Consider the following 25194-nt stretch of genomic DNA (forward strand, 5'->3'; position numbering starts at 1 on the left):
AAAAATACATATATATACAAACCATGTTTAGAATCTATTAGAAAATAAATCCATTTGAGCAATTAAAAACATATAAAAAATATATATTTAGGACCAAGATAAAATCATATGAAAACATATGTTTGGGCCAAACATATGAAAACATATGTTTAGGACAAACATATGAAAACATATGTTTAGGCCAGGTATGAAAACATATGAAAAACATATGTTTGTAAAAAACATATGAAAAACATATGTTTTTCATATGTTTACATGTATGAAAAACATATGTTTTTCATATGATTTTAAAAACATATGTTTTTCATATGTTTTCCATATGTTTTTCATATGTTCGAAAACATATGTTTTCATGTCGGGCCTAAACATATGTTTACATATGTTTTCAAACATATGAAAAACATATGTTAAACATATGAAAACATATGGTGCAATTTTTCCTATGTATCATTCTCCTCTTTTTTAAAGAAATTCAAAACATCTTTTCGTTTAATATTCTTTCTGATATTTTTGTTTGATGTTATTGGATGCACAAGCAGTTTTTTTCATTTAATTACCGACCGTGCGAGGGCTGTATAGCCAGTCAAGGTCGTTAGAAACTCCCACCATCATCATTTAATTTCTTGCAGATTATTGCTGCCAGAATAGCTTCCAATATTATGCATTCTGCTGACCAAAGCAGAGAATCAATAAAGCAACAGATAAAAGAAGAATCCGGTTGTGATGATCCGTATGTAAGTTAATATTGATTGATTTCAAACAGTTTTAGTGAAATGTGTAAATAGTTGAAACACAAAACACTTCAAAACATAATACACGAAAAATACTACATATACAGTAGAATTAACAACCAGTTGATCGGAGGATAATATTTTAGGACTTTCAACCTTCAATTTTACACAAATAAATCATTTTGGGTGTCAGACCACCAACTCAAAACCCTTATATAATGAATCAATGTTTTCAATGTTTATAGCTTTCTAAATATTTTTATAACGTCATAGAAAGCAGGTATATCTTGAATTGTACATGTATCACCTTGTACATGTATAAGCCAAATTGTAACCAATGTTTAAAGTTTTCATGCGAAACACGACCGATCGGAAGACAACTACTACCAAAAATAACCCTTGGTTTTCTAGAAATCTTAAATAAGTATATTATGGTGCGCATTTATCCTAAACTAGTTATACAAACTCATGGACAAGTACATTTTGGCTACACAAATGGTCTAAATATATTTCTCTTTCACCAAAAGTTTCATTTGTGCAAATTTCTTTGTTATTTAAAGTGAACACTGACATCAAAAGCAATATTTTTTGTCGGAGTCGGGCTACTTTTAAATATGTTCTAAATTAGAGTGGGTGAACTGGTGGTCTGACACGTTTAGAAATGTAGTGCTTCCAGCGCTTTTCTGGATTTCCCTTCATCAGAATCGGTGTCATTATATACTTTCATTTACCCATATTCCAAAAGAAAATATTGTTTCTTACAAAAATTATATGACAACTATACAAACACTGTTCCCGAAAATAATTTGTTTCCACTTTCTATTTAAATTGATTAGAGTAACTCAAAGTCACTTCCGGTTTTTAAAAATGGCTTTCTTACACAGATAAAAAATATAGATTCTTTCTGGATTTTTAAAAAGAATAAGGGAATATTAATTTCCGGCTGATCAAAAGTCACTGCTAGTATCATGAGAAACGTTGATTACATTGATTAAAAAAAGGTTTAGCTTTTAATGTAATTTCTCTTGAAGTGGACATTCATGATACATTAAAGTTTGCACAAAAGTATCAATTATTTTACAAGAAAACTATATCTTTTCTTAATACTTCAATTTGTTAGGTCAAAAGATCTATTACCACTCCTCATCATTTTGTCGAATTGCAGTCTGTAACGTTCTGCAAAACTGCTTTATTTGTAAAATATTTTACCAACTGCTGCAGGAGACAGCAATCATTCAGCCAGTTGCGTGCAACAACAAAATACTTAATCAATAACTGTCGGTATGACATTTGTTAAACGTTTAAAACACATATTTCGTGGTATATAGCAAATACAAGACTGCAACACTTACAGCGTATTCAAAGTAACACATGACAGTAGTTTAGAATAAAACAATTATGCGTTTATTGAAGCCATTGATGAATACAATTTAGGATGTCAATATCGTCAGTTATAAGTTTCTGTACAACAATTTGAATTATATTTAAAAAAAAACATTTGAATAAAATTCATATATAAGTTAGTAAAGTATTTAATCGATTGGTTATACGGTTAATATTTTTGTAATATATTTGCATTATACAGTTATTTTTGTAATTGAATTATGAAACTGATAACCAAATCATGCAAAGTTGACATTGTTTGAAATGATTACTCTATTAGATAGTCAAAACGATTATTTGAACATAATATACAGTCAAGGAAAGTACATACACCAATTGTGGAGTTTTAAAATTTATTTTTTAATTTATTTACTTTTCTTGTCATTCATACATGCATCGACATAGAACGACTGCCTCGATATGGTACTTGAATTTGTAAATCCATTAAGCGTAGAGAAGAGACGGGGTTATTTTACTGAATTAACATGTCGGTCTTTACAACTTGGTGATAGAGTACGACGTGGACCAGACTGGCATTTTGGTAATCAGGATAATCATTTGGCTGGAACCGTCATTGGACAAGAATCGCATGGTGCGCAAATAATATCTATATTTGTTTTCTGTAGCTAGAATTCATCATTGATATATTTCATGACTTTAAGCATATAATATTGTAAGCCATGTGATTCATAATACTCATAAACATAACACCAGTTAAGTCAACAAATGTGCATGTAAATCGATCACAACCAGGTAAATAAATCTTGTGATCATATGTGTATGTATAACAAAAAGAAGATGTGGTATGATTACCAATGAGAAAACTTTCCACCAGAGACATATAATGGAATATGTAGACAGCTCTTTCACAAGCAAAAAACCATAACTGTAAAATATAAGGGCATACACCACAGACACAGGGACACATTCTACTGCATCCACACAGCACGAGCTTCAAACCCTGCAGTAAATATAAAAATAAGAAGATGTGGTATAATTGCCAATAAGACAACTCTCCACCAGAGACATATAATGGAATATGTAGACAGCTCTCTCACAATATAAGGGAATATGTTTGTTTTGGTCATGTTAATAAAAACATCACTACCAAATGAATGTTATCCTGAAAAAACTATGTTATCAAGATTATATATAAATAAGAAAATGTGGTATGAGTGCCAATGAGACAACCATCCATCCAAGTCACAATGTGTAAAAAGTAAACAATTATAGGTCAAAGTACGGCCTTCAACACGGAGCCTTGGCTCACACCGAACAGCAAGCTATAAAGGGCCCCAAAAAGACTAGTGTAAAACAATTCAAGCAGGAAAATAGACTATTTTCAAGAATTTCCTTTCTATAAATTCAGTTATGTCTCATTAATTGTAAAATAATGATAAATAACAATTCTGCGGTGGAAATTTCTAAACATTGAAGGAGAGTTGAAAATGACAAAAACATGTTTTGTTCTGTCTGTTATGATCGGATCAAATATAAATTGTCACTTTCCATTTACATTTCTTAATCTACTCTAGTATAAGGAAGGTAACATCTTACCAGCAAAGCCTGCACAAATACAATATCAATAAATGTTGAATAACTTTTTTTTTCTTGTTAATCTGACCCCAAAACATTTATTGATCAAATGTTTCGAAAAATAATAAAACTACTGTGGTTTAAACAAGTAAAGGCTTGAGTCTTAAGACCTATATACATATATTTATTCTATAAATACACACAACTACAGGAGTAAATCATTCTCTAGTTTATCCATCTATAGTTGAATTTATATTTTAAGAAATTTTTTTTTTTATCCTATGTTACACAAAAAAAAAATTCAAATGAAAACAAATGAAATTTACCCTATATGGATAAATATTAGTGTACAATGTTATCTATATTTCAATTATATAATTATCTCAATGCCACGTTTAAACCTGATATACATTACTTAATGATAATTAGTAATTTCTAATTAGTAATGTAAGGTTGTTTTAACTTGGTGTCTAGCCACCTCCAATAAAACAGCGTAAAACCTACGCAGCCCAATCATTGTTGTAATAGGAGACACCTTACAATAAAATACTTTCTAGTTATTCGAAAATAGCGATATATCGTATGCATTGTAACCAGAATGTGATATCTATTCCATATTTTCAGTGACTAATTTGTTGGAGTGTGTTACGATCTGTTATTATACATTATGAAGATAAATACTATAGTACCTAACCACATATATTGACGCAACAACACTAGCTGTCAGTAACTGCGAGTACTATCAGATCTGTACTTAGTGTCTTTTTGTTGTTGGGATGTAGAAGTACCCGGTCACGCCCATGTGATTTTGATATATGTATTTCTATTTGTATTCATTTGATGAGTTAAGCCTTTTTCAACTGATTTTTATAGTTTGTTCTTATGTTGTACTGTTACACCACTGTCCCAGGTTAAGGGGAGGGTTTGGATCACGCTAACATGTTTAACCCCGCCACATTCTGTATGTATGTGCCTGTCCCAAGTCAGGAGCCTTTAATTCAGTGGTTGTCGTTTGTTGCTGTGTTACATATTTGTTTTTTGTTCATTTTTTTGTACATTAATTAGGCCGTTAGTTTTCTCGTTTGAATTGTTTTACATTTGTGATTTCGGGGCCTTTTATAGCTGACTATGCGGTATGGGCTTTGCTCATATTTGAAGGCCGTACGGTGACCTATAGCTGTTAATTTCGGGTTCACTTGGTCTCTTGTGGAGAGTTGTCTCATTAGCAATAATACCACATCTTCTTTTTTATATATACAATGATAGCATTTCTTTGTTTAAAACTCTTCAACGCACCGAATTACATGTACCTCTACTGTATAGACCAAATAATGTGTTCTGATGTTTGCCAAATTTAAAGTTAAGTTAATGTTCAACTTTTTCATGGCATTCAGAACGAGACAGACAAGTTCAACGCACTCAGTGATATTAAGGCACTTTAACAAAAAAACAAAATGCGTGAAAATGCATGTTTTATTGAAGTGCATAAAATAAAAAAAAAGGCAAACAATCTAGGAAAACGGCGATAGTAGAATGAAACATTAAGGATCTAATTTTAATCGTGCATGGGATTTTCATATCGAAAGTAAAAGTAGTCACTTTACTCGAGTCGCAACTGAAGGTCGTATATTATATTTTCAACTCAAAATTCCAGCGTTTTAATGAATTCTTTGAGTAAAAAACAAAGTATCATTGGAGTCGTCTGAATGTATTCCATCTGAAAATTGCTATTCAAAGATGGAACTTTACTGTCTTTTGGTAAAAATTAATGTAAATCCGATAAAAAAAGTAGTATTTTTACGAATTCCACATTTGACACTATGATATTTCATTGATATAAAGGCATACCAGTGTTTGGATAGCAAGATTCTTTTAATAGAGATTTCAGTCCTTTTTGAATCATGTACAATTAAGTAACTCCATCTTCAGTAACACACTAGACTTTTTAATTTTTTAATCGTGTATCGCTGAATGTTGTTTTACATTCATTATCAGCAAACGCTTTGACGACTCCATTGGTACACCTTGAACAATTGCGGACAAAACACAGTTCAAGAAAAGTATAAAATACGTGTATTTGAAACGATGAACTGCTTGTGCCTTTAATTCAATGTTTTATTTGTATTTAACTATATCGGAGATATTTTTTTATTCATTCATTAGATATATATATATATGCAACTTTTATATCGTAACGGAAAAAAAAAATATTTATTTTCGCAACAGTATTTTCGAAGATCAGTCGAGAGTTTGCTTTTATGGGCGCAGTTTTTTTTTTATTATACTGTTCGTGCAATCGTGTACGTTGCGAAAATCAATAATAAAAGACCAAATACAATCAAGTAGCTGGTTCTGTCTGTTTACATTTAACACCATTGTCTTCAATTAGTGATCGGAATTAAGATCAAATTCCTTATTTAATATAATCATATATTTAAATCTCATAAAAACTTCATAACACACTGTCATCAGTACCATGAAATTATGATGGCTTACAAATAGTTTTACGGTTTGATTGTCTGTCCTTTAAATTTTCTTAGTAATACGGGCAATTATACATAAATATATTGACATCTATTTTTCTGTTATCGTTACTTCTTTCATATCATGTTTTAATAAAAAAAAATATGACTTACACTAAAATTGTAAGCAAAAACACAGAGATTTTAATAGCAATTGAATAGGAACATGCATAGATACATTTGAACTGGTTATACTAGAGCATATTTACAACTTTCAATAGATTGACTAAAATGTCACTTGCCTCACTTGATTTTAACTCTAACATAAGATATATTTTTTCAATGTAGACATTCTTTGACACGCCGTTAAACAATATACAGCATTTGAATGACTTGTCTTATTTTAAGGTATAGCCAGAGTTCAGTGGGATAATGGTGATACCAATATCTACAGGCAATGTGACGAAACTAATACATACAATCTGCGAAAGGTAGATGAACCTAGAATACTGGTGGATGAGATGATAGCTGTTGGTTGCAGAGTTGTTAGAGGTACGAACATAGTACATAAATTAAAAGAAACGAAAAAAAAATCAACTTACTTCAGTTGATATAAATATTAACCATACTTGTACATTCAAAAATATATAACAAAAAGACTTAATGTCAAAACTTATAATTATACTGATGATTTTCCCTTACTCTGTGCATTGAACAAGATCCCGTAGTGTTTATAAGGTTACTGCATAGTATTTACTACGAAGTACAGACATCGATATAAGATTGTAGGACGACATGGATACATATCAGGAGGTAAAATACCTTCAGCTTGCTTTCATCATATACAAAACCGGGTCCTTTCATTTCTCCATGACCCACTTCTTTCCTTTAGTGCAAAGTGGTGCAACAACTGACTTTTCTTGAAATCTTCATTTTTATATCTTTCTTTCCTTTCGTTTCTTTCCGTACGATGTATGCAATTAAATTGGAAATTAAACAAATTCGAGGGAAGGGTCAACCCTATTTATCATTTTGCCGTGGATTTTAACTTATTTCTCCATTAATCTTTAACGGTTAAAGAAAATATTACATCTTACAACCGAAGATAGTTATATGTGTATTTATATTCTACAATTCTATACATATAACGAATAAGTAAACTGAAATCTTAAGTCACAATTCGTTATAATATAGGACATGATTGGAAGTTTGGTAATAGAGATGGTGGGGTTGGAAGTTTAGGGACTGTTTTAGACGTGAGACCAGAAGGAAAGGTTGTGGTGAGTATGCATATCTCTGACTTGTATCTTTGGCAGCTTACTTACGTCAATGTAATATCAATATATGATTTTAATTTCATTGTGCATGATACTTGTTTTAAATATAATATATATATATATATATATATATAACGTTGTTTTCAATTTAGACTTGTTTATATATATATATATATATATATATATATATATATATATATATTGTAGTGTTGTTTTCAATTTGTATACCCTTCATTCATATTTTAAATCAATTTGTTCTGTTTCGGGATAGTGTATATGCCATTATGTTTTACTATACTGTATGTACTACCAACTACAAACCTTTTGTCAGATATATTTGAATTTTTAAGTCAGTTGTGTTGCATGTTTGTGTTGTATGTTTATACAGTTTTGGCTGCTGGATCCTTTATTTTGTCATATATTTTATACATTTATTTTGTGTTTGAGTTGCTCACCAAATTTTGTCATGTTTTACAGACTTCTTCCTTTTTGAATTTAACTTGGAGTTCGGTATTATTGTTAATGTTTTATTTAGTATGATCCACAAATCAGGAAATTTCATGCTACAAAATCCCACATACACTTGACAGAGTCCAAATAAAAGGAATAGACTTTTCTCTAGATATTGATATTTTTGGCATTATCTACATCTTATATTATTAGATCATCTACGTTAAAAATATTTTCCTTTGTGTGAATTCTTTAAATCGGATTCAATATATTCTGTTCGCAATTTATAAAAAAGTTTCCATGAACTGTGCGTAACAGAATACTTCAACAAATAGAATTCTTCATTTCAATTATTGTTTTAAATTGCCTCCTTGGTATTTTCTTCCTTTTTGTTAGAGTATCAAAAAACAAAAATGGTCAAAAACAAAAATATCAAAATGATTGAGGTCAAATTTGCAAGTAAGAGCTGCATAACACTTTAAACGCGAAAGGGTATTGCATGTTGATTTAGTAAAACTATTCTTCTACTTCAGGTGAGATGGGATTCTAAAAGAACAGGGCTATATAAGATGGGGCATAATGGACGGTTTGAAATTAAAGTACAGTGAGTATCAAAATATATAAATGAAACTTTTGTTTTCTGAATATTTATGAATGAGTTCTCGGGGTATTTAATCTTTTTCCTAATAGTTCTGCTAATAAGAAAAGGAAAAATGAAAACGGTTCACATTTCAATAAGGTAGTTGTTTCAGTGGGAAAATATAATGAAGAGTGAAATTGATCACAATTATTGTGTAATGTATAAGAGAATACAAATGTATATTGTAGTAATAACCACGAAAATTTATTTTCTTATTCATTGTTGTTTTTTACTTAGTTCTAAATGTACTACTTCTTGTGAATACTGAATAATCAAATTCTATTTCTTAAAGAAGAAAAAAAACATGTGATGGATTTACAGCAATATCATTTCAAACTCAGATCAAAGCTTAAAAAATAATTTTCTTAATTCGTTACTTCATTTGTGTGTAATGGAGTGGGTTTTTATTCGTTTTTTTTTTCTTCTCTTTTTTTTTTTGCATGATGGTTTTGTCTATTTTTCTCCGACTTCTCCCTTGGTGTATTCTCTATTTAAACAAACGGCATTGAAAACAATTTCGGATAAATCTGCAGAACCTTGTAGTAAGATCAATGCAACCCGTTATGTAACATTACTTTACATTGACTTTCCGTTTTGAATTTTCCTTGAGGTTCGGTATTATTTTTATTTTAATTTTTACATTATTAATAAGCTAAAATTTTAGTTATTGGCTTTTCTTTGAAGTGGTGCACCTGTTAGGAGTAGGAGTAAAAGGAATGAATACAGATCTGAATATAAAAGTCCACACACCTCGGACAGTGAATCAGAAAATGAATCACTTCGACCAAAACTCCGAACAACCAGAGCCAATGCCACACAAGAACCAATGGATTACGTCATTCCGATATATTCTGATGCAACAGGTAATAATGCTTTAAAAATTAAGATCTTTCATTACGATCTTTGAAATTTATCCTTATAGGTTCCAAAATTTATTTTATTGTCAAGAGTTTATGACAGTTTATAACAGTTGTTTTCCATTCGTTTGATTGTTTGAGCTTTTGATTTTGCCATTTGTTAAGGGACTTTCCGATTTGAATTTTCCTTGGAGTTCGGTATTTTTGTTATTTTTACTTTTAATACATACATAACTAAACCTATGTTGATATTCTGTAATCAACACTTATTGTCCTGCATCCATCCGATACTTGTATTTTTTTCATTGCTGAAGGTTCTGCTCATCTGCGACTTTTTATGTTGTGTTAATACTTAATTTATTGAATGTTTCCATATTGATATTGTAGAATGGACCAACACGGTCTATTTAATTGAAATTGAGCTTTAAACTGGTTTTTGGTAACAGCAAGTTATCTTAAAAAAATACAAAAATATCGAACTCCCATGTAAATTAAAAAAAAAACAAACAAACGAAATCAAACGTTACCCACCAACAGAACAAGTGTAAAACAACTGGCATATTCCTGATAGATACAGCATTAAACCGGTACTTCGTGTTTTTTGTCAATTTGTAAGGTTTTTGTGATTAGTGACCTTATGAGTCCAACCCTTTTACAGTTTGACATAATGTATTCCACTAACACAATGATTCCAGGCTATTGAATGAGGGTATAGCGCTGTGTCATATTTTTAAAATGCCGGTACAAAACAACGAGCCTGTCATTCAGTTTTTGCCGTTTTTTTTTGCCGTCATTTGTTCATTTTTAATTGTTTCTTTTTTTTTTCTTCTTTTTTGTTGTTGTTGTTTTTGATGGGATTTTTATAGCATGCCATACACTATTGTTTTTGCTCTTTTTTTACGGCCAGATGGTGACCTGTATTTTTTTTTTCGTCCTCGTTCTTTGTTCTATGATAGATAATCTTCTAATCACCAATAATAGCTAATCTCCATATTTTAAAACATGATTTCTTCCCTTTGTCGATTTTGACTCATTACCGAAAATGATCAGAAACAATACAATGGTTGATTCAAGCGAACAAAAATATTCTTACACTTCAATGGCATATGATATTACTGCTGCTTATGATTGGGCTGGCTCTACCTTTAGGAATTAACTGTTTGTATACATATTTTCTTGTTTGTCTGTCTACTTGGACACGTGACAATATCTTCCTTTCTAGTTTAATTTGCGTTTTTTGTTTCTTTCAGCAATGTAACTTTAGTACCTACATCCCGTTTCGAAATATTTTAAACAAAGCTACTTACAAATACTCTTTCTGGCGGATCTAGGTCTGTCAAAATGGGAAACAGAGAAGAATAATTGCAATTTGTTCGATTTTCTAATTTTTCATTTGTTTTTTGTGCAAGAAAGACTGTTTACTTGTAATAGATATAGTAAGCAAATTGGTATACATTAAGGACACATCGTTGGAACCTAACTCGTGCGTTTTTTTTTAATGCTATGAACTATATTATTAGTTACATAGTGTGCTAGTGACCTAATACGGTATACATGGGGTTAGTAAATTCCATATGGGGTGAGAGCGAAGCTCGAATCCCCATATGGAATTTACTGACCCCATATATACCGTATTACGTCACTAGCACACTATGTAACGTGTTTATCTAACCGACTATCTTAACGTGTGAAATCTAGACTAGTGACTTATCAAAATGAGCAAGTCTGCAATACCGTTAGCATTAAGAAACTACTTCCATTGATCCTACAAAAACAGATGCCAACAATAACAACTTGTTAGGTTTAAATGTGTTTTATGAATTTATCTAATCTTCATCATCAATTTCTTCGTCTGTTAAAACCTTTTAGATTTTTTCTCAGTACCGTTTTGTTTTTATAAAGGGACGTAACACCACTACTAACCGTGTATACAAATAGGCCCCGCCTCCCTACTAACCTAATATGGAATATACACGGTCTCCACGCGGACGCTTTTAACCAATCATATTCCTAGAAATGTATAGGAGGTAAGATAAATTGTAATATACATTCATCGGTCTTTTTTTGTTGCTAAAGCACACATTTTTCATATATGTAATTTAAATGACAAGATGATTATTGTGTATACGATGCAAAAATGCAATAAAAAAAATTACAGACACAACATCATTGTACAACAGTACATCGTGAGAATTTGTTTAAAAGTCAAATATATTTATTTTCAAGTAAATACATTTACCACCCAAAAAAATTAAGTAAATGCAAGATATTTAGTTACTAATGACGAAAACATATCTATTACTTCTCATATGGTTAAAACAGGTTAAATCAACAAAAATTGTTACACAATGGAAATCTTTTAACCGTGCACGATGACAAACATAACTTTTTAAAATTATGTAGTAGGATAGTAGTAAACAAGGTAGAAACCGAAATGAATAAATTGAAATTTGCGAACAGTAAAGTAAAATTGGCGTCTTCAGTCTAACGATATTCCCATCCAAATAATCTAAATTGTTTCTCAGTTGTCGAGAAGAAGCTTTCCATTCAGTTAGACGCCTTTGCATTTTCTATCTTCTGGTTTTATGGTGAACAATATCATTAGCATCCGTGAATAAACTTTTAACTGTTTTTTTCTCATACAATGTTACTTTATTACGCATTATTTAAAAAGTGAGTGCCATTTGGGAATATGAGGAAGGCTCTGAGTGGAAAAAGTATCCAAATGATATAAATGTAAAGATTGAAAAAGCTTATCAAAGAAAGAAGACAGGAAAAATAATCATCGAAATGGATAGAACAACGTAAGTTTGTGACAATTTTTTAGTATATTATTACTATTTTTTCTGTTCTCTCTAAAATTTTCAAATAAAAGTAGGAAAGCAATGTTAGTACAACTTTCAAAAACTCAGGAAAACAAGTACAAATGAATAAACAGACAGGGAAGTGAAAACTGCCGGAAGGCCTTGAATTTAAAAGGGTGATATTAGATACGTCGAAAGATGAAGCAATGTCTGCTGTAACCTATATGTGATTCACATATATGAAATTCTTGAAAGGAAAGGTTATATCTAAATAAATCTTTTTATGGACCAGATGAGCATTTCGACAAATAATGTCTCTTTAATGATGTTTGAAGCCAAAAGTCCTTAAACCTAATATAAACATTGAAGACCTGATAAAACCAAAAAAGATATAAAACTAATTAAAATAAAGCAAAAACCTGGACAAGTTTAAACACAAATAACTCACCACGTTTCTCTTAAAATCAATATACATTAATTTGTGCACGAAAACGACAATATAACTTGGTACATCAGACGCACGTATTGGGAACTTATTCTAGAACTGAGCTGTATGATAGGAGTATTTTTTTACCTTAACATTAACTTTCTATTTAAAGAGTAGAAGATCAAAATATGTTGACGTTCTTTAGCTGAAACATACACTTTTATCATTGATTTATCAAGATATTAAGAAATCATGCAGTGAAAAAAAAGAAGAAAAAAATCATCTTTTTGTGGGGTCTTGGTTCATATTTCAATCTCTAATACAACCCTTTTTGGTGGAGTGTCCAATACGATTATTAAATTCTACTGAGAATTTTTAGCGAAAAAACTTATCAAAGATACAAGGCTTATTGCTTACATCCACTTTATTTGAACTTTGGTGAATAGCTGTCTCATTGTCAATCATACCTCATCTCCTTTTTTATATTATATCTGTAAAATAATTATTGTGAACGTCAGAGCGGTTTAAAAACTTCAGACTATTATCATAAAGTAATCAAATAAGAAAAAAAGTAAAATCTTAATTATTGATCCTCACATCTTTCGAAAAATGGTATTGTGTTCTTTTGTTCTCGCTGCAAAACACGTTAGCCATATAATTTTAACACTTAAACATAATTAAAAGCATACAAATATGTAAACATGCCAATATATCTAACTACAGTTAGAATAACAATAGTTTTGACATCATCAGGGACGAAATATTACTCAATGTCCAAGCTAGGCTCTTAATTCTTAACAAAGAGGCGGAAGATACCAAAAGGAAAATCAAAATTCATCAAAGAGAGACGGACAAAAGTATGGCAAAACATGGAAAAACATCAACAATAGTATATAAAACAATGCATAACAACTAAAGACGAACCCCACTGACAACCAAAGAATTGATATCCAGGCTTGACGGGAGATCTAAATATGTTTATTTCCAATCTAATTATAATACACAGAAAATTTAATATTCTAAAATGATAATATATAGAACACCTAATTACTTTCCAGATACCAAATATATTTTCAAAGAATGATTCAAGAGAATCCAAGTAATAAGACAGAAAAATCCATCCGCAGAAAAGGTTTGTAAACAGTTGTTCAATATTGTAAAATTATAAAGTGTTGCATCAGTTTCGTTTATTTCAAACTTGATATTTAAAAACATTCACCAAAAGTACCAGGCTACACACGGCAGTTTGAAGGTTAAATCAATTACGGGAAAGAAGACCACTGAATACTAATTATGTTATAAGCTATGCAAAAATGCGGTTGAATTTGTGTAATACACAAAATGTTGAAAGGGAATTTAAAATCATTTGAATTAGATTAAAAAATGTAGTAAATAGTAAAACGATAAGAAAGCAGTTTTAATACAGAATATGTCTACAAACATTAATCTGCCATCATTTCTTACAAACGGGTTTTCTAAAATATTCCGAAAAAGTCATTTGTGGTGTTATAATTTACTGAGTAATATAATAAGTACTGAAAATTGACGGTAAAATATCAAACGTGTAAAAACATCAAGTGTTGTTTGATTTACATTATACCTTGTGCAAATGCCGTTGGAAATTTCATAGAACCTTAAATTATGCCAACAGTTTACCGATGTTCAAATCTCGATATCGATTAGAAGATACAACTCCTTGTAACAAACAAAATTTTAGGGAAATAGCATTACTCCAAATGTAGCGAGACCGGGTGTGTCGACATGGTAAACGTCTCCTGCTATGCATGTATCACCCGCCATGCGAATACACACTCAGTCAAAATGTCACAATCGGAAACAGGACACAACGGCACAACTACAGATCAAACGACTTTTCTAGTATCTAAAGATCTAAGACCACGAAAATATGTTGCTAGTGAGTTGAAACATAGACAAATAAAAACTTCAAAGCGTTCTTAAAAAAATATTTGTTTTATAGTTCCATCCTTTTTAAGGAAAAATACTTTTTCTATGTTATGTTTTGTATACTGTTGTATGTCAGTTTGTCCCTTTTAAATGCATCGTCGTTATCTTTTTTTGTCGACTAATGAGTTTGAATGTCCCTTTGCAATCTTTCGCCTTTAGTTTTTTACTAAAATTTCTACATAAAGATCTTACTGTTTTTAAATTTGTTTGCTAAAAGGAATTCAAATGAATACAAGTCCATTAAATGGTTTGCAATGAGTAACATATTAAAGTACTTTAAAACATATTTGTTATATTTTAGATTAAGCTAGGAGATAATAAAGAGAACATGTCTGCAGAGAATGGAAAGTTAATCTACATTAAAATGTATACATTATAGTTGCATCTCTTGTATAATGTAGTGAATTTTGTTATATTTTAATTATGATATAATAAATCATGTAAATATAAAAGGCTTTTGAATACTTTTCTCTCTCTCTCTCTCTCTCTCTCTCTCTCTCTCTCTCTCGTCAAAGTATGATTGCATAATGATACCGAGCTACATTCCATCATAATGCAAACAAACTCATCATATATACAAGGATTCAAATTGATTTGTACGCCAGACACCGAAGACTCATCAGTGAAATATCAAAATCGAATAAAACAATTAAAATGGACAAATAAAGTAAAGAAGGAAGAGCATTGAGAATCCAAAATTCCAAAAGGTCTTGCCAAATACAGCTAAGATAATAAATTCCAGGGGTAGAAAATCCTTAATATTTCGAAAAAAAATCAAAGTTTTGTAAACAGTCAATTTATAATTGTGACAATATTATCAATGATAATTCATGTCAATTCAGAAGTGCTGACTACTTGGCTGGTGATATCAATGGGATGGAACCTCAAACAGGAGTGTCATCGACCAATTGGTTGTAAATAAACTCATCATAGATACTAGGTATCTAATTATGTACGCCAGACGCGCAATCCAATCTGATTATTATCACTATAGATGTAACATTTTTTTAAATAAAAATAAAATATTTATGGGTCTTATATTAAGAAATTACAGGAAAATAAAACTGTTTGATGATTGTGCAAAAATACGTGATTCGAATTTCAAACATATGGCTAACGTATTCAATTAACTTGATAGCGACAATTGTTGATGGGATTCTTATTTATTTCATATGGTCTTTTCAGCTACAAACTTATCGTCATGGTATCAGCAATGCTTGATGACAATATTGTTACGTCGTTTTTGACTCATTTTTATACATTTCAAAATTTACAAGATGTGATATCTTGATCCTATAAGGTAAAAATTTGTAAATCTCTATTTTGATATCATTAGTTTACATTTAAAAAAGATAAAAATGTCATAACTGAATTAAGAATTTGACCATTTTAACCCGACACAAGAGATCTCACCAATAAAGTGGTGAGATAGATTATTGAGAAAGGAAATCGAAATCAGATTATTATCATTTACCACAAGAGAGATAACAATTTGGAGTCAAAACATAAAATTCAATAAACTCTAAACTCAGAAAGACAATGTGCATCGATTGGGTTAAGCATACAATTATGCACATGCATCGGTCATCGTGTAATGGCAATCTTCTGTCAAATATCAATATGACGCCACGTAACATGACAAAAAAGTTTGTAAAAAAGATCGAAAATAATCGGTATTTGGAAGACCGAATACGGTAAAACATTACTCTCGTTAGTTAAAACTCTGAAATACAGAATCGACCACCTGTTTGTAGTGGCAACCAGAACAGCTGAAAATGATAATTTCAGTTGATCTTCGTCGTTAGCGAAATGAAATAGTTTGTTTTAGTTAGGTGTACGACTCTGTTAACTTAGATTCCCTTATATATTGTATTAACTGATACAAATAAACCTTACTTTAAACGATAAGATCCGTGTTAATGGATAATCCAAAATGAGTGCACATACATAAAAATTTATTACCCTTAAAATCGGATTAAGGTATAACAAATATAAATATGGTAAGATTTTCATCAACGAGACTAGCAAGCAATAAATAGATAAAGCAAGCGATATATTGTTTAAGAAAGCGTTGTGTAGCTATTATATTAAATTTTAATCACTCGGAGTAAACGATCGATTTTTTTTTAGTTTTTTGTCACTTGATGTTTTACATATGTTCTCCATCACTGCTCTATATATGCTTTTAGTTTGTTTTTTTTTATTAAATATATGATGTTCATTTTCGTTTATTCAGCAACTCAGAGAAATTTATTATAGGTTATAACTGTGGGGAAATAGCAGAGATATTCGTCAATTTTTTCTGAAGCAATACACATCAATACTTAATCGTCTAGTTGGAGTAAACAGATAAAAAATAAAAAAATTTGCATATTCATTTTTTGGTGATTTTTCTTCTTTTATTTTGGCGCATATTTTGCATAGGCCAATAATTTTTTCAGTACATCAATGCATAAAACAGGGGTGATTGGTCCGTGTATATTTGCGTCCATTCGTTTTTCATTTGAAATATCAAAAACAAAAAACAAAAAACGAGAGTGTTTTCATTTTTCGTTTTTGATTTCTCAAAAACCAAAACGAAAAACAAAAGTGTTTTCATTTTTTCGTTTTTGATTTCTCTAAAATCAAAACGGAAAACGAAAGTGTTTTCATTTTTTGTTTTTGATTTCTCTAAAACCAAAATGAAAATCAAAAGTGTTTCCGTTTTTCGTTTTTGATTTCACTAAACAAGAATTTTGTATTTAATTTTAATTATTTCTCGTTTTATAATGTACAATGTTTTCCTTTCTTGTTTTACAGTCATTGATAGTAAATAATGCAAATGTAAACACCCCGGTGTTCTTTCAACATAATGTAGACAAAATAGACCGCCTGACTTATGAATTGAACTACGGTGATAAATGAATCAAAGCCTTTCAAATTACCTTGTTTATATCTTTAATAAAAAATAAATTATTATATTTAAATATTAAACAAATCATAAATTTAAATTGTACAATACAATATTATATAAAGATGGTACAAATAAATAGATTGATTACAACATCACATTAACAAGGGAGGTTACTACTTTTTAAAACTTATAAGAAAACTACCCCGGTCGTTAAAGTATACATGCACAGTCACTGTCAGATCTTTAATCGAAGATAATGTCGACGGATGCAAAAGACTTTATCAATCTGAACAATAAGGGTGCGTGATCTTTACTTTTAAATTTAGAAAGGTTGATCTCAGATGATTAGAATTCATGACCAAGGTCCATTATACGAACATTCAGGACGATAATGTGTTTTGCTTGATCAATTGATTGAAAAACAAATTTCCGCAATTTCACAATTCAAACCGGGATTAGCATTCAATCATTTTGCCATTCGGAGCCTACTCGGTATTAGTTTTGCTTATTTTTGAAATCTATATGGTGACCTTAACTAGAACCTGGGTGTGGATGGGGGTTTACGGAATAGAGAATAGTGGGCAAAAAATATGAATAATAGAGACAATGGACCAAGAAATAAAAAAAAATAGAATAATGAGGTGTTAAAATATAAAGAGAACAGAATAATTGGCAAAAAGTATAAAGAAATAAAGAATAGAGAAAAATGGCCATGAAACACTGAATAAAGAATAGAGAAAATCGGCATAGAATATCAAAGAATACAGAAATGAAGAACCCCGTATCCAGACCATCATCCTAGTTGCCTAAACCAACGTTATTTTGTCTCCGGTAGATTGTTATTGGTTATCATACGTTTTCTTTTTATTTCTATGCCTATCAATTAAGACGTGAGCTTTCATAATTTGCCAGCTTATTACAACATAAAAAAAGACTAAGCCGAACATCACTCTGGTTTTTTTCTCAAGTGGACCTCAGCTACCTACCCTACCACACCATTACCGAAAAGTTAATAAAAAAAAATCTACGGTAATACTAGATGCAAAGAGAAGTTGGATAGCTGAGGTCTACTGGAGAAAAAAATCCAGGGTGTTATTCGTCATAGTTTTTTTTTTTAAGTAGGTCCAAAGTTAGGGTCCGCGGACACACAACCCCACCCTTACCGAAAATTTGATAAAAAAAAATTCTAAGGCAATACTTTTGTCCGCACTAAGTCAAAGGGAAGCTTAGTAGCTGAGGTCTACAGTAGAAAAAACACAGGGTATTTTAAGCTGGAGACCTAGCGCCTACTTTATCAAAATTCCCAGTTTGGGTATAGCACGGATTATTTTTTAAAATTAATAAATAATTTCCTTGCCAACCATACTTTGAGTACAAAAAATAAACCTTTCGTCCAATCGTAAGTAAGAGAAATCCACTGTTTCTGAAGTAGAATGTTTTGTCAAAACAGTTTTGTGTGGCAAAAAAAAAGTTAAAGCACGAGTGCAACTTTTTTTTCTTCTAATGCAGAACAATTGTTACTTTTCATGACCTATTTGACAGGATGCCGAGAATATGGAAAGCTATTTCACACAATAGTGCAATTTTGCCAACATTTAAATAATTTCATAATTATTCACGATTCTATATACACTCAAAAGTGTTGACTATTTGAAATGTAAAGCGTGCAGCATGCTGTGTGATGTATTGAAAGCGATTTCTATTGTATTTATATAATTAATGAACAAGAAATGAAATTTTGAAATTCATTGAATAGTGTCTTTGACTGCTTAATTATATATTAAAAACTAATAATATAGTGGTTATATATTAATAAAAACAATTGCAGTACGTTTGAATCTTATGCAACATTTGGGTTTATATAAACATCAGAAAACTGGCTGCTAGCGAAGTGGCTGCTAGCGAGTGGCTGCTTGCTTGAACCTGGTCTCACAAACTCCGCATTTTCATTCACGTCTTCACATTACAGGTTTAAATAAACGTTTAGTAAATTATGTCAATGTGACGAAGATGACCCGTATTATGCCAACAACTGGTTTTAGAATTAATTAGTGTATTTCCGATGCAAAGACCTTATAAGTGAATCAATATTAATACAAAAATATGTCATCTTTAATGATTCCTCATGGGGTTTTTGATTATGGGATTACTTGGCCGTTTTTGTAGTGATTATTTGATTACTAGACCAAATATTTCATGATTATTTGATTATCTAGGACTGTATTTGAGATTAATTGATTACAAAGTTAAAACAATAAATTTGTGTGTATAGCATACATATATAATTTGGCTTGAAATACGTTATTTTTTTTCGCGTCGCTCCACTCGATTAAATTGTTAAGAATTAAGTCCGAAGATTGAACGCGTTTGTCCAGTTATCTTATTAAAATTCATACAAAAAGGTTATATAAAGTATAACGAAATCAGAGAAATATCTTTTAATTAGATTGGTTCGTCTAATTTAGTATTTTTATCTGAAGTAAATTTACTAACTTCTTTAATAAAGGATTTGAACAAGAATGTGTCCATAGTACATGATTGCCCCACTCGCACTATCATTTTCTATGTCCAGTGGACCGTAAATTCAGGTCAGAACTCTAATTTGGCATTAAAAAATTAGAAATATCATATCATATGAAACATGTGTACTGAGTTTCAAGTTGATTGGACTTCAACTTCATCAAAAACTACTTTGACCAAAAAAATTAACCTGAAGCGGAACAGACGGATGAACGGAAGAACAAACGGACGCACAGACCGAAAAACATAATGCCTATAAATGGGACTTACATTCACAAAATGTGCTGAAATTGAATGAAGGTCTTGTAAATCTCAATTAGACCATAACACCCAAATAAAGTTCCCTGAAGTCACAAACAACTTCCCTCACTTGTAGATCTATTTCCACTACTTCTGCAATATTGTATTTATCAATAATAATACAAATAGAAATTGTATTCATGTAAATTAAAAACGATCAGGGTAAACTTATCAATCCTTCAAATAAACTTATTTTAAAAGGTTACCAATTGTGAACACTGTAAATAGATCTTTGAATATTGTTTTTATTGGTATAAATATTAATTTTGTTATCAGTAACTTAAAATTATACTACATATTTTTGTTATACACACCAAGGTATTACAATCTGTTGATACCTATAATTTGGCATTGCACAGGGTCATGTATTTCTCTGACTGTTAATGTCGTCTTTACACTAAATCCATTGGATGTTGGATATCTACTGATTGATATTTTAGTCTTAGATACATGATTTTTGTATTAGTTGTTATTGGCTTTAAACTAGCTGTCAGTACTGCGATTACACTCAGATCTGTACTTTGTGTCCTGTTTTTTTGTTACGGATGTATAAATACCCTGCCACGTCCGGTCTGTGCTTTTGTTAGATGTTTTTTTTTTTTCTGTTTTGTATCGATCTGATATGTTAAGCCCTTTTCAACTGATTTTTATAGTTTGTTCTTATGTTGTTCTGTAACAAAACTCGCCCCAGGTTAACGGGAGGGTTGAGCGCTCACTTGCATGTTTAACCCCGCCACATACTCTATGTGCCTGTCCCAAGTTAGGAGTCTGTAGTTCAATGGTTGTCGTTTGTTGATGTCTGTCATATTTGTTTTTCGTTTTATTGTGTTATAAATTAGGCCGCTTTTTCTCAACTGAACTGTTTCATATTTTTCATGTCAGAGCCTTTCATAGCCGACTATACCCTACTGTTTTTTTCTCATTGTTGAAGGTGGTACGGTTGCCTATATATAATTGCTTACATCCACTTCATTTGAACTTTGGGGATAGTTGTCACATTGGCAATCATACCACATCTCCTTATTAAAATGTTGAGGGGGAGGGGGGGTGAAATTTGTATTTCTTAGGAAAGTTCCAATGTTTTCCTCCCAGGTCACCCAGTCTTAATTGGATATTTTCTCATTTTGCTGTGCCCTTGGATTTGTGTTTAAGGCCAACCAGAGCTTACTGCCTGTTGGTGGGTAGTTGAAGGCCATATGGTAAGCTCTAGGTGTCTTTTTGTGTATTGTATATGTTGATTTGGTGATGTCTTCATGCTATTGTCCCACTACTTTATATAGACAGCTTATCAGTCAACCATATCTATCAAAGACGACAAATGATGGCCAAAGCTCTCCTGACCTTTTGTATAGTCAGGCGAGAAACAAGATATAAACGGACTTGGCTTAGTATAAACATGTATATTTAGTAAATTGGTATAAATTCAAGTCAAATTAATATGTCAAAACAACATAAAAATATAAAAGTGTAAAAAAAAATTTTTTTTAATAAATCTTGAAAATATCATTGTGTTTGTTTGTGTGTGGCCATGGATAAAGGCATGTTTTTCAGTCTGGGTTAAAAAAAATTATTGACTTCGGGTACAAATCCCTGCCCCACCCCAGAGAATCAAATGGTTGCTTCCTTGGGAACAATAGATATTGAAGATGTTGAGAATGAAGATCAGGTAATAATTTTATGTTCTGCGGCGACGTTAAAGGAACACCAATCAGTCAATCGATCTTTATGACTAGGGCTTCAGTTGTGTAATATTCCTTGCTGTAAAAGTTCCTTTTCTGCTTTGTGTAGACTTATTAAGACTTGGAATAGATCTACGATGACTAATGAACGGTCGTGTATGGTTTGGCAATTTTACATGCCTACCGATAATAAAATTGACAATGGAAATGGGGAATATGTCAAAGAGACAACAACCCGACCAAAGAGCAAACAACAGCCGATGTCAAGATATGATACGATGCTACCGGACATAGAAAAAACTGTCCTTTTTTCATGGAAAATTAAACTGTTACAGTATATTAAAGAATACAAAACTATCTCTCTTTTCTGTAAATACAAATAAAAAGCTGACATGGGTGAGATTAAAGCTAGAAATCCCAATCTCCCAATTCACTTAAAAAGACCATATATAGATATAAGATGATGTGGTTTGAGTGCCAATGAGACATTTCTCTATCCAAGTCACAATTTGTAAAAGAAATACCATTGTAGGTCAATGTACGATCTTCAACACGGAGCCTTGGCTCACTACAAACAGCAAGCTACAAAGGGCCCCAGAATGACCAGTGCAAAACCATTCAAACGGGAAAACTATGCAACGGTATAATCTATATAATAAACAAGAAACGAGAACACTTATGAACCACATCAACAAACGGCAACTACTGAACATCAGGTTCCTGACTTAGAACAGGTGCAAACAAATGCAGCGGGTTTAAACGTTTTAATAGGTACCAAATTCACTCTTATCCGAAACAATAATTTAACATATGACCTTTAATATTGAAGGACTAAACTTGCATTGAGCCGTGTTTAGGCCCTAAAATAGAAAATAAAGAGATGTGCATGGAACAAAATCGCACACAATACATAGACAAAAATACAAATTATCAATGAACAGGGCTTTTATTCCTGTTCTTCATCTTGAAAGTAGCTGGAGGGTCTTCAACGAGGAAAAGAACCATTCATACCCTGAAAACAACAGCCACACACTTGGCTATGTGGATTACAATGTTTTGCTTTATTCTATACCTTGATTTTTTCTCCAGAAGACCTCAGGTACCCAATTTACCTTTGCATCTAGTGCGGACAAAAGTATTGCCGTAGATTTTTTTTATTAACTTTTCGGTAATGGTGTGGTAGGGTGGGTAGCTGAGGTCTACTTGAGAAAAAATCAGAGTGATGTTCGGCTTAGTCTTTTTTTATAATGTAATAAGCTGGCAAATTATGAAAGCTCATGTCTTAATTGATAGGCATAGAAATAAAAAGAAAACGTATGAAAACCAATAACATTCTACCGGAGACAAAATAACGTTGGTTTAGGCAACTAGTATGATGGTTTGGATGCGTATTTCTTCATTTCTGTATTCTTTGATATTCTATGCCGATTTTCTCTATTCTTTAATCAGTGTTTCAGACCATTTTTCTCTATTCTTTATTTCTTTATACTTTTTGCCAATTATTCTGTTCTCTTTATATTTCAACACCTCATTATTCAATTTTTTTTTATTTCTTGGTCCATTGTCTCTATTATTCATATTTTTTGCCCACTATTCTCTATTCCGTAAACCCCCATCCACACCCAGGTTCTAGTTAAGGTCACCATATAGATTTCAAAAATAAGCAAAACTAATACCGAGTAGGCTCCGAATGGCAAAATGATTGAATGCTAATCCCGGTTTGAATTGTGAAATTGCGGAAATTTGTTTTTCAATCAATTGATCAAGCAAAACACATTATCGTCCTGAATGTTCGTATAATGGACCTTGGTCATGAATTCTAATCATCTGAGATCAACCTTTCTAAATTTAAAAGTAAAGATCACGCACCCTTATTGTTCAGATTGATAAAGTCTTTTGCATCCGTCGACATTATCTTCGATTAAAGATCTGACAGTGACTGTGCATGTATACTTTAACGACCGGGGTAGTTTTCTTATAAGTTTTAAAAAGTAGTAACCTCCCTTGTTAATGTGATGTTGTAATCAATCTATTTATTTGTACCATCTTTATATAATATTGTATTGTACAATTTAAATTTATGATTTGTTTAATATTTAAATATAATAATTTATTTTTTATTAAAGATATAAACAAGGTAATTTGAAAGGCTTTGATTCATTTATCACCGTAGTTCAATTCATAAGTCAGGCGGTCTATTTTGTCTACATTATGTTGAAAGAACACAGGGGTGTTTACATTGGCATTATTTACTATCAATGACTGTGAAACAAGAAAGGAAAACATTGTACATTATAAAACGAGAAATAATTAAAATTAAATACAAAATTCTTGTTTAGTGAAATCAAAAACGAAAAACGGAAACACTTTTGATTTTCATTTTGGTTTTAGAGAAATCAAAAACAAAAAATGAAAACACTTTCGTTTTCCGTTTTGGTTTTAGAGAAATTAAATACGAAAAATGAAAACACTTTTGTTTTTCGTTTTGGTTTTTGAGAAATCAAAAACGAAAAATGAAAACACTCTCGTTTTTTGTTTTTTGTTTTTGATATTTTAAAATGAAAAACGAATGGACGCAAATATACACGGACCGTGATTTTGGTTGAATCTGAATGTTTTCTTATGACCTATGACTCCTAAATGAGTGTTTTGAAAATGAGTTAACTATTGTGGCATCTGATTTACTGTTTTGGTGCTTTATTGTGTAGAGGTATATACGACACACCAAAAAAGTATATCAGTTTGTTTTTGCCTTTATATGCTCCTCTCCTGCATTTGAACGATATTTGAACTTGTGTCAAGAAAAACTGAAAATGTAAACGCTTTCTGAAGTTTATCTAAATGCAGTGTTTAAATGTTGCTAAGTGGTGACTATCATGTCTCAATATAGGAAAAGTATGTGCCGATAAAAGAGGGACGAAAGATACCAGAGGGACAGTCAAACTCACAAATCGAAAAAAACTGACAACGCCATGGCCAAAAACAAAAAGACAAACAGATAAACAACAGTACAGATGACACAACATAGAAAACTAAAGACTAAGCAACACGAACCCCACCAAAAACTGGGGTGATCTCAGGTGCTCCGGAAGGGTAAGCAGATCCTGCTCCACATGTGGCACCCGTCGTGTTGCTTATGTTATCACAAATCCGGTAAATAGTCTAATTCGGTAGGTCACATTCGTGAAAAGGGAAGGGTATTGTAGTTACGACATAAGGAACATATCCGATATCATCTGTGAAACGGTTATTCCATAATGGTCAACCAAC

General features: G+C 31.3%; 1 protein-coding gene across 1 annotated transcript in view; it reads left to right on the forward strand.

Moving 5' to 3' along the window:
• LOC127734541 (uncharacterized) overlaps window positions 1-14972 on the forward strand; it is a 58019-nt gene extending 43047 nt beyond the window's left edge. Inside the window, exons 13-21 of the mRNA XM_052244468.1 lie at window positions 630-734; window positions 2520-2706; window positions 6521-6664; window positions 7307-7392; window positions 8373-8443; window positions 9164-9342; window positions 12011-12140; window positions 13626-13699; window positions 14834-14972. Of these exons, the coding sequence (XP_052100428.1) occupies window positions 630-734; window positions 2520-2706; window positions 6521-6664; window positions 7307-7392; window positions 8373-8443; window positions 9164-9342; window positions 12011-12140; window positions 13626-13699; window positions 14834-14838 (981 nt within the window). The 3' untranslated portion in view covers window positions 14839-14972. The remainder of the gene's footprint in view (window positions 1-629; window positions 735-2519; window positions 2707-6520; window positions 6665-7306; window positions 7393-8372; window positions 8444-9163; window positions 9343-12010; window positions 12141-13625; window positions 13700-14833) is intronic.
• The last annotated feature ends 10222 nt before the right edge of the window (window positions 14973-25194 follow it).

Source organism: Mytilus californianus, unplaced genomic scaffold (genome assembly GCF_021869535.1).
Source record: "Mytilus californianus isolate M0D057914Y unplaced genomic scaffold, xbMytCali1.0.p SCAF_3, whole genome shotgun sequence".
Taxonomy (NCBI): Eukaryota; Metazoa; Mollusca; class Bivalvia; order Mytilida; family Mytilidae; genus Mytilus; species Mytilus californianus.